Here is a 15000-nt window from a genome sequence, read left to right as displayed (position 1 = left end):
GCAATTTATATTTACTCAAAACATTCAATTAGCTCCAAAAAACTTAAATATGAAAAATGACTTAAAATTGACCTAAAATTCAAAATAATGACGCAATATCTCCTAAAAGAACATAAACACAGGCGCCATAGTACCTAAAAGAACCATGAAAGCAACTTAGATTTACTCAAAACATTCAATTAGCTCCAAAAAACTTATATATGAAAAATGACTTAAAATTGAGCTAAGATTCAACATAGTGACGCAACATAAATTAAAGGAACGTAGCCTAAACACATGCGCCATAACACCTAAAAGAACCATGACACCAACTTCGTCAAAACATTCAATATGGCTCCAGAAAAATTAGTAGACTTGAAAAATGACTTAAAATTGAGCTAAAATTCAATATAATGACGCAAAATCTACTAAAACAGCGTAAACACAGGCGCCATAATACCTAAAAGAACCATAAAACCAACTTACTTACTCAGAACATTCAATTAGGTCCCAGAAAACTTAGGAGATATGAAAAATGACTTAAAACTGACCTAAAATTCAATATAATGACGCAAAATCTACTAAAACAAAGTAAACACAGGCGCCATAATACCTAAAATAACCATGAAAGCAATTTATACCTACTCAAAACATTCAATTACCTCCAGAAAACTTACGTATATATGAAAAATGAGTTACAGTTGAGAGTATGACTTAAATATACGCCAAAATCCATCTCTCTAATGCAATACAGAATGAAGGAACCACAGAATTGAGGCAAATATATTTAGAACATTCATTTAGGTACAAAAAAAACTCACTAAATATGAAAAAAATACTTGAATTTGAGAGTATGACTTAAATATATCCCAAAATCCATCTCCCTAATGCAATACAGAATGAAGGAACCACAGAATTGAGGCAAATATATTTAGAACATTCATTTAGCTACAAAAAAAACTCAATAAATATGAAAAAAATTACTTCAAATTGAGAGAATAACTTAGATATATCCCAAAATCCATCTCTCTAATGCAATACAGAATCAAGGAACCACAGAATTGAGGCAAACATACTTAGAACATTCATTTAGCCACAAAAAACTTAGTAAATATGAAAAAAATACTTGAATTTGAGAGGATGACTTGAGTATGAGGGAAAGTCTATCTCTCTGACGCCATAAAGAGTAAAGGAGCGATTCAGACAGACGCCACAATACCTAAAGGAACCACAAATTTATCCAACATTCCTTTAGCGCCAAAAAGTTAGTAAATATGAAAAAAATACTTAAAAGTGAGAGTATGACTTAAGTATGTGTCAAATTCTAGCTTTTTGACGCCATATTAACTAAATCAATGTCTACAAACTTAGTCAAAACATTCATTTAGCTCCAAAAACTTAATATGAAAAAATGACTTATAATTGAGAGGATGACTTAAGTATGTGTCAAATTCTAACTCTTTGACGCCATATTAACTAGTCATGATCTATTCAAATGATCGATATAACTAAATACACCTTCTAAATCAGCATGGAAGTGTCACAACAGACTTAATCAATGACTTATATGAATGACTTAGGGGAAAGGAACTTAAGTATAGGGACACTGAAGACTTGTAAAACGTGTCTCGAAATCCATAACACCTTGTAACATTAAGGAACACATAAGGGAATGACCAAAGTCTATATATACCAAGTCAAGTCATGCGCAGGTTTGTGGGAGGCGACACGGCAGAGGCGTGGTTTATGCGTGACACTGCTTGGAGCCAAACTAGAGAATGTAGAAACAGGGATTTAGAGAAAACGAGGAAAGGCGGACTAATTTAAATCAATCACTTCAACATGCCCTCCCTCACACCCCTAAGTCTATATACACCAAGTCAAGTCATACGCAGGTTTGTGGGAGGAGACACGGCAGAGGCGTGGTTTATGCGTGACACTGCTTGGAGCCAAACTAGAGAATGTAGAAACAGGGATTTAGAGAAAACGAGGAAAGGCGGACTAATTTAAATCAATCACTTCAACATGCCCTCCCTCACACCCCTAAGTCTATATACACCAAGTCAAGTCATACGCAGGTTTGTGGGAGGAGACACGGCCGAGGCGGGGCTTATGCGTGACACTGCTTGGAGCCAAACTAGAGAATGTAGAAACAGGGATTTAGAGAAAACGAGGAAAGGCGGACTAATTTAAATCAATCACTTCAACATGCCCTCCCTCACACCCCTAAGTCTATATACACCAAGTCAAGTCACACGCAGGTTTGTGGGGAGAGAGACACGGGCAGAGGCGGGGTGTTTTGTGACACAACACTGGAGCCAAACAGAGAATGTAGAAACAGGGATTTAGAGAAAACGAGGAAAGGCGGACTAATTTAAATCCATCTCTTCAACATGCCCTCTCTCACACCCCACACCGCCGTTTGTAGGCATTGGAATTACAGTCACGCAATAGCACAATAAAAAGACATATTTTTCCGTCAGTGGCTTGCCTGAACGCGCTGTGAAAGAAGGCGAGAATGCACATCCAGAGTGCACACACGGCCCCAACTTTAGTCACCCCTGAACTGGCGGGTATTATTTTTTTTGGCTCCAAGTGACGTCATCCCGCTGCTCCGCCCCCAAACCGCCTCCTGCGCGTACCGGTCGTGGTTTTGAAGCCGAGTGACTTGACTTGCTATATATAGACTTAGTTGAGGAACACATAAGGGAACGCTATTCTGACCTCGCAACATAAAAGAGCACACAAGGGAATGAACTTTGACCTCATGACCTCAAGGAACGCACATAGGAACGAACTTTGACCTCTTAACGAAAAGGAAAAGATAAAGAAGCGATATTTTTGGCCTATTAACATGAAGGAAGAGAATTTTTGTCCCATTTGCATACAGGAAAAGCCAAAGGAACGTTTTTTTACCATTAACATACAGGAAAAGCCAAAGGAACGAATTTTTGTACAATTAACATACAGGAAAAGCCAAAGGAACGAATTTTGTCCCATTTGCATACAGGAAAAGCCAAAGGAACGAATTTTTGTACCATTTACATACAGGAAAACCCAAAGGAACGAATTTTTGTACCATTTACATACAGGAAAACCCAAAGGAACGAATTTTGTCCCATTTGCATACAGGAAAACCCAAAGGAATTAATTTTGTCCCATTTACATACAGGAAAACTCAAAGGAACGAATTTTTGTACCATTTACATACAGGAAAAGACAAAGAAACGGAACTTTTGGTCCATTAACAGTGGCCTAGAAACGTCTTTAAAAACAAAACTTTGATACCGTAAACCTAAAGGAACATCTTAAAAACCTAAAGGAACATCTTAAAAACCTAAAGGAATATCGTACAACCTAAAGGAATATTCAACAACCTAAGGAATATCGTACAACCTAAAGGAATATCGTACAGCCTAAGGGAATATCGTACAACCTAATGGAATATCGTACAACTTAAAGGAATATCGTACAACCTAAAGGAATGTTACACTGACCCTTGACACCTCACTAAGTCCTTAACAGTTACGTAAAACTAAATAACAGAGGAACATTGGCTATTCTCAACCTAAAGGAATGATATTATAGAGCGTTATGGCGTAAAGGAATCATTGTCTTAAGTAACGTTGTGAGGTCAAGGAATAATATTGTAATTTTTTGTTCTCATTCTTTGGTTTTTCTTTTGTTTGTTTGTTTGTTTGTTTGTTTTCTCTTTGGTCTTTTGCTTGTTTTTGTTATTTATTATGTCGGTCATACGCACACACGCACACACGCACATATAACCAATTCCAGATTACACATTTTAAACATCAATTATTTTTATTATTATTATTATTATTATTATTATTATTATTTATGTTTATCATTTACTTCATTGTACTGACATAATTAACAGTAAATATGAACAACAACAATAATAATAATAATAATAATAATAATAATAATAATAATAATAATAATAATAATAATAATAATAATAATAATAATTAGCATTTACAACCCACATCAACACAACACAGACAATTACAAATATGCATAGATTCAATATATTACTTTTATTATTATTATTATTATTATTATTATTATTATTATTATTATTATTATTATTATTGTTATTTTCTATGGCACAACACTGATTACACACAGTTATTGTAATTCTAAGACACCCAGTAATTACACACACACACACACACACACACACACACACACACACACACACACACACACACACACACACACAAATTTTTATTCTAATTACACAAAATAAAATGATATGTTGAGTTTGGAAGCCAAGTCTTCGTCGTAATAGTAATAATGATAATGATAATAATGATAATAATAATAATAATAATAATAATAATAATAATAATAATAATAATAATAATAATAATAATAATAATTGAAGATACAAAAGAAGAAGAAAAAAGAAGAACAAGAAATCCAAAAATAATAATAATAATAATAATAATAATAATAATAATAATAATAATAATAATAATAATAATAATAACAGTAATAACATCAACAACAACAACAACAACACAAAACCTTAACATCTATTTCACATCTTAATTACGTACATGAAAACATCGAGAGAACACACACACACACACACACACACACACACACACACACACACACACATACGCACACACATACGCACACGCACAGAGGCAACATTGGACAACACTGTACAGAGATATACGCGACATATGGCAACGCTGTACACGAGAGAGAGAGAGAGAGAGAGAGAGAGAGAGAGAGAGAGAGAGAGAGAGAGAGAGAGAGAGAGAGAGAGAGAGAGAGAGAGAGAGTATAGTTCTAGACCTCTTAACATCAACATTACACAAGAGAAAAAATAATTATGTAGGCCTATTTTAGTCAGACGCATATGTGGAGTCCGTTTGGGTGGGGCCACAAGCCTTCTTACAACCCTGCCATTTTATCATCATTAATATTATCATTGTTTATATTTATTTCACATTTATATTTGTTTATTTTTTACGTTCACAACCTTCAGTACCCAATATATCCCTCCCTTCCCCGTATATCAACTATTTAAACTTGGGTATCAAATTTTCAGTATACATCATATAAGGTTAAATAGTCCTATGAATGTTTCGGTTTTTTAGAATAATCGCAGTGAATTGTGTAAGCTTCGTAACACGTGGCAACATCGCTTTGCAACGTTGCCAGCTATTAGGGACATCGCGTGACTTCCTTCCTCGCCTCCACCCGCGATGGTAGTAACTTCGGCTCGCTCTCGTGTGCTCCATAGTAAAGAGAAAGATCTTATTTACAAAGTGAACACATGTTTTGTAGAAGAAAAGGCTGTTAGAGACTTCATGTACCTTCAAGGCTAGATTTGGCAACACTGCAGCCAGGCCCCGCCCAACTGAACTTCACAGCTGAGTCTGACGGTAGTTTTTTTCCGGCATATAAGACGCATTTGTATTTGTTTACTTGCATGGTTATTTTTTTCATATTTCCCCACGAAAAAGGTCTTATGCAAACATCTCACGTCTTTTGCACACGGAGTTATTGGTTAAGTAACTACACTCCATATAGCATGAGTCTTATATGGCAGAAAACACGTTAGATAAATAGAAAAAGAAAGTACAATAATAAAAATAAATGTGTTTCTCTCGTATTATTGTTATTTTATTATTACTGTTACGTTCGTTCGTCGTTGAGTGTGTGAGGGTACCCGGTCATACCATACACCTCCCCCATCACCTTCCTCTTCCTCTTCCTCAACACGGAGTCCCCTTTCTGCTGGGCATCATTTTAACTTGAGATCGTCCCCTTCCCGAGCAAGAGGTTCTTCGAGTTGGGTTGGTAGCCTCTGCAAAACGCCTCTACATGGAAATCTTGATAACTGAAGCATTTTACATAGATTAGTGTGATTATACTTTGGTAATTATACGAAATAAAATGATTGATTGAATGGCAAATATATAGTTATAATTGCAATCACTTCTCTGTCCCTCAACCCCTTCCCGCGCAAGAGGTTCTTCGAGTTGGGTTGGTAGCCAAATCTTGATAACTGAAGCATTTTATATAGATTAGTGTGATTATACTTTGGTAATTATACGAAATAAAATGGTTGACTGAATGGCAAATATATAGTTATAATTGCAATCACTTCTCTGTCCCTCAACCCCTTCCCGCGCAAGAGGTTCTTCGAGTTGGGTTGGTAGCCTCTGCAAACGCTTCTACATGGAAATCTTGATAACTGAAGCATTTTACATAGATTAGTGCGATTATAGAATAGAGTGTGATAATACTTTGTTAATTATACGAAATAAAATGATTGATTGAATGGTAGATATAGAGGTTCTTCGAGTTGGGTTGGTAGCCTCTGCAAACGCTTCTACATGGAAATCTTGATAACTGAAGCATTTTACAGACATTAGGGTGATTATACTATAGAGTGTGATCATGCTTTGGTAATTATACGAAATAAAATGGTTGATTGAATGGCAAATATGTGGGTATAATTGCGTACATAGCGTGAATGATAGGGTTGGCATCCCTGGTGTTAAAAATCATGATACAACCCGAAAGTCTTTAACAACATTTTAAATCATTTACTTAAAAACTTTTGCCGATTCATATTAGATCAAATACGTTTTATTATCATTCCTGGATCATTTGCTACCATGTAAATGAAAGAAATGCAGGATTGACGGATAAAATATACGAATTGCTGACGAAGACGTGCCTGTCTCGACCCCTTGCCAGATTCCAATAATTTCGCCATTTCTCCCTCCAAAACCTTCCCTTCCCCTCCTGAAAACCCCCTTCGAGTATTATTATGGTAGGAGAAAATAGCCGAAGGGGTTCTACACTGGAAGAGGTTCCCTTATTATGGTACGGCCGGCGGGGTTCCAAAAATACTGCAAGCGAGTTCACTCCTGCAAAAGCGACGATGCTCTTCGAAAAAATAAATTATGTATTGTCTATGTTTTCCCTGTGGATATATTATGACGACGATGATAGAAATAAGACTATTGCTATGGCTGACTCAGGAATATAATGCATGGTAGTAGTAGTAGTAGTAGTAGTAGTAATAGTAATGGTAGTAGTAGTAGTAGTAGTAGTAGTAGTAGGCTATATTAGTATATTTTTTTCTCGTTATTCATCTTCATCGTTTTATTATCATTATTATTATCATTATTTATGTTTATTTCACATTTATATTTGTGTATTTTTTAACGTTCACAACCTTTATTATCATTGTCATTATTAGCATTCATTAACCACTATCATCATTATTGTTATTATTATTATCATTATTCTCACCTTGTACTCAATCATCCATTATTTCTTTACCTTTTTCGTTTCTGTTATTCGCTGGGATTCGAACGCGTGTACCCTGACTTTCAACTTCACGGCGAGACACTCAGCCACTCAACCACCGCGCCACTCTCGAAAAACTGACCTTCCTGACCTTATTTTTCGACTAACTTAACATTTTTTGACCTCACTGGGATTCGAACTGGTGCACCCTGACTTAAATTTCCACGACCAGACACTCAGCCACTCAACCACCGCTCCACTCTCGAAAAACTGACCTTCCTGACCTTATTTCTCGACTAAGTAACCTTTTTTGACCTCACTGGGATTCGAACTGGTGTACCCTGACTTAAATTTCCACGACCAGACACTTAGCCACTCAACCACCGCGCCACTCTCGAAAAATTGACCTTCCTGACCTTATTTTTCGACTAACTTAACATTTTTTGACCTCACTGGGATTCGAACTGGTGTACCCTGACTTAAATTTCCACGACCAGACACTTAGCCACTCAACCACCGCGCCATTCCCGAAAAATTGACCTTCCTGACCTTATTTTTCGACTAACTTAACATTTTTTGACCTCACTGGGATTCGAACTGGTGTACCCTGACTTTCAACATCCATGGCGAAACAATAATCCACTCAACCACCGCGCCACTCTCGAAAAACTGACCTTCCTGACCTTATTTTTCGACTAACTTAACATTTTTTGACCTCACTGGGATTCGAACTGGTGTACCCTGACTTAAATTTCCACGACCAGACACTTAGCCACTCAACCACCGCGCCACTCTCGAAAAACTGACCTTCCTGACCTTATTTTTCGACTAACTAACCTTTTTCGACCTCACTGGGATTCGAACTGGTGTACCCTGACTTTCAACGTCCTTGGCGAAAAAATAAACCACTCAACCACCGGGCCACTCTCGAAAACAACTGACCTTCCTGACCTTATTTTTCGACTAAGTAACCTTTTTTGACCTCACTGGGATTCGAACTGGTGTATCCTGACTCTTCCTTCCATGGCGAGACACAGCCACTCAACCACCGCGCCACTCTCGAAAAACTGACCTTCCTGACCTTATTTTTCGACTAACTTAACATTTTTTGACCTCACTGGGATTCGAACTGGTGTACCCTGACTTTATTTCCATAGCGAATCACTTAATCACTCAACCACCGCGCCATTCCCGAAAAACTGACCTTCCTGACCTTATTTTTCGACTAACTAACCTTTTTTGACCTCACTGGGATTCGAACTGGGGTACCCTGACCACGGCGAGACACTCCAAGCCACTCAGCCACCACGCCATTCATTCATTCCTCCCAAATACCCTTTCTGACATCAGTGGGAATCGAACCCGTGTACCCTGGCTCTGACCCTCCACGGGCGACGCTTTAAGATAGTGTACCATCGCGCCACTCCCTCAATTAAGGTTAAGAGGGTCGTAAAGCAGATCGTGACAGGCCGGGTGGATGCCAAAGGGGGTTAAGTTAAAGGGGAAGTGATCTAACCGTGCCCTTCCTGCACCTTAATGTTGCCTCTCTATCGATATTTTCACGCTGACTGCTCTTCTGAACTTACTAACAGCATGCCTCCCCCCCTCCCGCGGCCCCGCTGCACGCGACTTTCTACTCATGCTCATCCCTATACTGTCCAAACCCCTTATGCAAGAGTTGACCAGCATCTTCACTCTTTCATCCCTATACTGTCCAAATCCCTTATGCAAAAGTTAACCAGCATCGTCACTCTTTCATCCCTATACTGTCCAAACCCCTTATGCAAGAGTTAACCAGCATCTTCACTCTTTCATCCCTGTACTGTCCAAATCCCTTATGCAAGAGTTAACCAGCATCTTCACTCTTTCATCCCTGTACTGTCCAAATCCCTTATGCAAGAGTTAACCAGCATCTTCACTCTTTCATCCCTATACTGTCCAAACCCCTTATGCAAGAGTTAACCAGCATCTTCACTCTTTCATCCCTATACTGTCCAAACCCCTTATGCAAGAGTTAACCAGCATCTTCACTCTTTCATCCCTGTAGTGTCCAAACCCCTTATGCAAGAGTTAACCAGCATCTTCACTCTTTCATCCCTATACTGTCCAAACCCCTTATGCAAGAGTTAACCAGCATCTTCACTCTTTCATCCCTATACTGTCCAAACCCCTTATGCAAGAGCTAACCAGCATCTTCACTCTTTCATCCCTGTAGTGTCCAAATCCCTTATGCAAGAGTTAACCAGCATCGTCACTCTTTCATCCGTAGTGTCCAATCCCTTATAAAAGAGTTACCAGCATCGTCACTCTTTCATCCCATGCAAGAGTTAACCAGCATCTTCACTCTTTTATCCCTCACGCTGGTAAATTCTGGAACAATCTTCCTTCTTCTGTATTTCCTCCTACCTACGACTTGAACTCTTACAAGAAAAGAATATCTGGACAAATCTCCTCCCGAAATTAACTTCTCTTTCGGCCACCTCTTTGGATTCCTTTTGGGAGCAGCGAGTAGCGGGCTTTTTTTTATTGTTTACTTTTTTGTGTGTGGCCTTGAGCTGTCTCCTTTGTGTAAAAAAAAAAATGGGCGACTAACGACAACTAATACAAACTTAAAGAAGAAAAAAAGATGCAGGTAACTGATTAAACATTTCGAAGCATTATTAATTAGTATAAATGAAGTAACGAAGAGCTTGGAATTAATTTGAAAACCTTAGCCTACTCGAATTTCCCCCGTGGACAATTTTAATCCATTTCCTTTGACATCTTTAAACGCATACTATTGAAATTCAATTATTCTTCGTTGTTCCTATGAAAATAAATTTCCTTAACATTTCACATACATAATTCAAACGCCTTCACAAAAATAATAATGATAACAGAAGTGATAAAAAGTGCAAAAAATTATAACAATACAAGCACGCTTTCTTACACTACCAAAAAAAAAAAAAAATGTCAATATTATTTTTTCAACTCCGGAATAGATTAAAACGAAATAACATGAATTAAACCTTACCAATTAGACTTCACCTCTAACGCCACCGAACCAGACAACATCAGCCCCCGACCTCTCCAAACACCAACACTTGTAGTAAACAAAAGACAAACACTCTCCTTAGCAACACACACACACACACACACGGGACTGAGGTTATCAATTTTGTCTTTTTTTAGGTACACAATTTTGAAACTGCTTCGAATCACAGAATTGAAGCTTTAAGACAACCCTCGATAGCTAACCTTCCGTCCTGCCTTCCTTCCTTTTCTCTCTTTAGCAAATATATATAAGCTAAACACTCACATAATTTCTGGCATTACTTAAACAAATATCTTAATCTTTCTTTCTTTCTTTCTTTCTTTCTTTCTTTCCTCATTCCCTTCGATTTTCTCTTAAAACAAACATGTCTGTTGAACACACGATTTCTTTTTCTTCCTTCCTTTCTTTCTTTCTTTCTCTTCTTTCTTTCCTCTTTCGTTTTCTCTCTCTTATCAAACAGATATATGCTAAACACATGCATTTTCTGGCATTACTAAAACAAACAGAAGCTTTTTAAAATGACAAACGCCTCCTCCCTTCCTTCCCTCTTTCTTTTCCTCTTTCCTTAACACACACAAAAAAAAACTCTTACAAACACAAAACACACATATATGAGCTTGTCCAAACACTTTATAGATGACAAACACCTTCTCAAACTTTATTTTTTCATTCCTTTCATTCCTTCTTTCACTTATTCGAATTTCAGAATCAAAGCAAACGACTGACTTATTTTTCCTTCCTTCTCTCCTTTTCCTTCCTTTCTTCTTTTCCTCCTTTTCTTCTCTTCCTTCCTCTCTCTCTCTCTTTATTCACCCAAACACATACATACACACACAGACAAACAACCTCATACAATACCAACACAAACAGACTTTTTTCAATAATCTGGAAGTGACTCGAACATCAGATTCAAAACAAATGACAATCACCTTCTTTTCCCTCTTTCCTTTTCTCCCTTCCTTCCTTCCTTCTCTCCTTTCTCTCTCTCCTTAACCAACACAATCATAATCTTTGCCTTCCTTCCTTTCTTCCTTTCCTTCTTATTTTTCCTCACCCAAACACACACACACACACAAAAGCAATCTCAAACGCCACCGAACCAGACAACATCAGCCCCCGCCCTCTCCAAACACCAACACTTAATAGTATACAAAAGACAATCACCTCACCATCAAATCCACTCTTCCATCCCTTCATCTTCACCTCTAACACCACAGAACCAGACAACATCAGCCCCCGCCCTCTCCAAACACCAACAATTATAGTAAACAAATCCACTCCTCCATCCCCTCATCTTCACCTCTAACGCCACAGAACCAGACAACATCAGCCCCCACCCTCTCCAAACACTAACAATTATAATAAACAAAAGACAATCGCCTCACCATCAAATCCACTCTTCCAGCCCTTTATCTTCGTCTTCCTTTCCTTTAGTAGGCCCCGGGGGAAGCTAACTCGGGTTGTGCCTCCATCTGCCTCTCCCCCTGGGCCACCTCCCCGCTGCGCCAGGCCTTGAACTTGAAGAAGGCGTCGACGGCGTAGATGACAAGGGAAACGTAGCCAAAGAACCCGGCTGCCGTGTCCGCCCCGCCGCGCCATATGCAGACGGACGCAGCAATGAGATAGAGGAGAGCCCAGAGCGTGCAATACCCAAGTTCCTGTAGACGTAGATGTAGTAGTAGTAGTAGTAGTAGTAGTAGTAGTAGTAGTGGTTAATGATGATGATATATGTCTGATGCAAACGGAAAAATATTATATACAATTTTTTTTTATCAAGAAGAGTATGATTTGACAAGCTCTCACTTCCTCTCTCTCTCTCTCTTCCTTTCCATTCCATTCCTTTCCATTCCATTCCTTTCCCTTCTCTTCCTTTCCCTTCCCTTCCCTTGCCTTCCCTTCCCCAATCATATACATACCAGTCAACCAAATCAATCACAGTCAACCAATCCACCACACTCACACAGAACCACACACACACACACACACACACACACACACACAGTCAACCACACAACCAAATCAACCAAACACAACCGCATCAAACACATACCCACACAGTCATTCTACCACCCACACTCTATACCAGTCAACCAAATACTCACCACCTTCAGCCAGGGAACTCTTTGGAATTTCTCAACCACATGGAGCACATACAGAATGAGGAGAATGCCCGTGGCCCAGAACCCGGTCATGGAGACGAAGCAGAACCACTCGGAATGGGAATAGTAGTTGAAGGTGGAGAAAGCCGAACACAGGTACCCGATCAAGTTTGTCACCTGTGGGAAGGGAGATTAGAGAGGGAAGGTGAGTTTAAGGGGGTGACTGTTATATGTTAGGTAAGTGGGGGCTGATGTTGTCTGGTTCGGTGGCGTTAGGGGTGAGGTTAAAGGAGTGATTGTTATATGTTAGGTTAGGTTAGGTTAGTTAAATTGGTCACCTGTGGGAAGGAGGATCAATGAGGGAAGGTAAGGTTATGGGGATGATTGTTATATGTTAGGTTAGGTTAGGTTAGGTTAGTTGGTCACCTGTGGGAAGGGAGATTAGAGAGGGAAGGTGAGTTTATGGGGGTGACTGTTATATGTTAGGTAAGTGGGGGCTGATGTTGTCTGGTTCGGTGGCGTTAGGGGTGAGGTTAAAGGGGTGATTGTTATATGTTAGGTTAGGTTAGGTTAGTGAGTTGGTCACCTGTGGGAAGGGGGATCAGTGAGGGAAGGTGAGGTTAAGGGGGTGATTGCTATATGTTAGGTTAGGTTAGGTTAGTTGGTCACCTGTGGGAAGGGGGATTAGTGAGGGAAGGTGAGGTTATGGGGGTGACTGTTATATGTTAGGTAAGTGGGGGCTGATGTTGTCTGGTTCGGTGGCGTTAGGGGTGAGGTTAAAGGGGTGATTGTTATATGTTAGGTTAGGTTAAGTTAGGTTAGTTAAATTGGTCACCTGTAGGAAGGGGGATCAGTGAGGGAAGGTGAGGTTATGGGGGTGATTGTTATATGTTAGGTTAGGTTAGGTTAGGTAAGTTGGTCACCTGTGGGAAGGGAGATTAGAGAGGGAAGGTGAGTTTATGGGGGTGACTGTTATATGTTAGGTAAGTGGGGGCTGATGTTGTCTGGTTCGGTGGCGTTAGGGGTGAGGTTAAAGGGGTGATTGTTATATGTTAGGTTAGGTTAGGTTAGTTAAATTGGTCACCTGTGGGAAGGAGGATCAATGAGGGAAGGTGAGGTTATGGGGATGATTGTTATATGTTAGGTTAGGTTAGGTTAGGTTAGGTAAGTTGGTCACCTGCGGGAAGGTGGATTAGTGAGGGAAGGTGAGTTTAAAGGTGTGATTGTTATATATGTTAGGTAAGGTTTTAGAAGGTGATATAAGGTGAAGTAAGATGGCAGTAGTAGTAGTAGTAGTAGTAGTAGTAGTAGAAGTAGTAAACTGGTTATTGAATTGGTTAGGTTAGGTTAGGTGACTGTCTTTTGTTTACTATAAGTGTTGATGTTTGTAGAGGGTGGGGGGCTGATGTTGTCTGGTTCGGTGGCGTTAGGGGTGATTGTTATATGTTAGGTAAAGCATAATAGAAGGTAAGGTAAGGTTAAGTAAGGTAGTAGTAGTAGTAGTAGTAGTAGTAGTAGTAGTAGTAGTAGTAGTAGTAGTAGTAGTAGTAGTAGTAGTAGTAGTAGTAGTAGTAGTAGAAGTGGTTATTGAATTGGTTAGGTTAGGTTTTGTCTTTTGTTTACTATAAGTGTTGATGTTTGTAGAGGGTGGGGGGCTGATGTTGTCTGGTTCGGTGGCGTTTAGGGGTGACTGTTATATGTTAGGCAAGGTAATAGAAGGTAATGCAAGGTGAGGTAAGGTAGTAATAGTAGTAATAGTAGTAGTAGTAGTTATTGAATAGGTTAGGTTAGGTTAGGTGACTGTCTTTTGTTTACTATAAGTGTTGGTATTTGTAGAGGGTGGGGGCTGATGTTGTCTGGTTCGGTGGCGTTTAGTAAGGTAGTAGTAGTAATAGTAGTAGTAGTAAAGTAGTTATTGAATAGGTTAGGTTAGGTTAGGTGACTGTCTTTTGTTTACTATAAGTGTTGATGTTTGTAGAGGGTGGGGGGCTGATGTTGTCTGGTTCGGTGGCGTTTGGGGTGACTTTTCTGAACTACGCTGCCAAGGTCTGGGAAATTTGTTGTTGAAGAAAAATTTGGTGCAGTCTGAATTCATTTGTTGACACTTATGTTTTGTGCCATTATTTCTCGTTCGATCAAAAACAATTAGGATTTGTCCACATTCGTAAAACCAATGAGCATTTTGAAACATTGGATTAGCTTTCCTTGGAGGCGACGATAGATAGATAGATAGATAGAGAGAGAGAGAGAGAGAGAGAGAGAGAGAGAGAGAGAGAGAGAGAGAGAGAGAGAGAGAGAGAGAGGGGAGGGGAGGGAAGGGAAGGGAAGGGTAGAGAGACGAAGGAAGGGAAATGAAGGAAAGGGAATGGAGAGGAATTGAAGGGAAAGGAAGGGAAGGGAAGGGAAGGGAAAGGATGGGAAGGGAAGGGGAGAGAAGGAAAGGGAATGAAAGGGAAGGGAGGAGAGAAAAGAAAGGGAGGGAAGAAAATTAAGAAAAGGGAGAGAAATTAAAGAAAAAAAACAGGAAATGAGAAAATAATAGAAAAAAATGAACTATATAAATTTTGAAAGGAAAGGAAAAGAAAG

At 39.2% G+C, this 15000-nt stretch overlaps 1 protein-coding gene and 4 long non-coding RNA genes across 19 annotated transcripts in view; 2 read left to right on the top strand and 3 right to left on the bottom strand.

Moving 5' to 3' along the window:
- The window catches only part of LOC126988500 (uncharacterized), an 834-nt gene extending 93 nt beyond the window's left edge, over nt 1-741 (bottom strand). Inside the window, exons 1-2 of the long non-coding RNA XR_007742104.1 lie at nt 593-741; nt 1-439 (exon numbers count right to left, since the gene is read on the bottom strand). The exon at nt 1-439 is cut by the window's left edge and continues 93 nt beyond it. This is a non-coding gene — a long non-coding RNA (uncharacterized LOC126988500). The remainder of the gene's footprint in view (nt 440-592) is intronic.
- A 1178-nt stretch (nt 742-1919) lies between these two features.
- Nucleotides 1920-15000, top strand: part of LOC126988498 (uncharacterized) — a 52803-nt gene continuing 39722 nt past the window's right edge. The window contains exon 1 of the long non-coding RNA XR_007742097.1: nt 1920-2057. This is a non-coding gene — a long non-coding RNA (uncharacterized LOC126988498). The remainder of the gene's footprint in view (nt 2058-15000) is intronic.
- LOC126988502 (uncharacterized) lies at nt 5844-7683 on the top strand. Its single transcript, XR_007742107.1, has 2 exons — nt 5844-5989; nt 6316-7683. It is a non-coding gene; the product is annotated as an uncharacterized LOC126988502 (long non-coding RNA).
- LOC126988497 (uncharacterized) lies at nt 7253-9535 on the bottom strand. 12 transcript variants are annotated; one of them, XR_007742090.1, is made up of 3 exons: nt 7848-9535; nt 7597-7713; nt 7253-7464 (listed from the first exon to the last, which is right to left on the bottom strand). It is a non-coding gene; the product is annotated as an uncharacterized LOC126988497 (long non-coding RNA). The 12 variants fall into 12 exon arrangements; XR_007742088.1 differs by having other exon boundaries at nt 7253-7565; nt 7698-7713; XR_007742093.1 differs by having other exon boundaries at nt 7597-7729; nt 7863-9535.
- The window catches only part of LOC126988492 (MARVEL domain-containing protein 1-like), a 51339-nt gene continuing 46191 nt past the window's right edge, over nt 9853-15000 (bottom strand). For 3 of the 4 annotated variants that reach the window (XM_050846687.1, XM_050846689.1, XM_050846688.1), the window contains 2 exons: nt 12418-12591; nt 9853-11973 (listed from right to left, as the gene is read on the bottom strand). In XM_050846687.1, the coding sequence (XP_050702644.1) occupies nt 11746-11973; nt 12418-12591 (402 nt within the window). In that variant the 3' untranslated portion in view covers nt 9853-11745. The remainder of the gene's footprint in view (nt 11974-12417; nt 12592-15000) is intronic. The other variant, XR_007742079.1, reaches the window with a different exon arrangement.

Source organism: Eriocheir sinensis, chromosome 69 (genome assembly GCF_024679095.1).
Source record: "Eriocheir sinensis breed Jianghai 21 chromosome 69, ASM2467909v1, whole genome shotgun sequence".
Lineage (NCBI taxonomy): Eukaryota > Metazoa > Arthropoda > Malacostraca > Decapoda > Varunidae > Eriocheir > Eriocheir sinensis.
The sequence above is the reverse complement of the archived record's forward strand: the minus strand, read 5'-3'. Positions and strand labels throughout refer to the sequence as shown.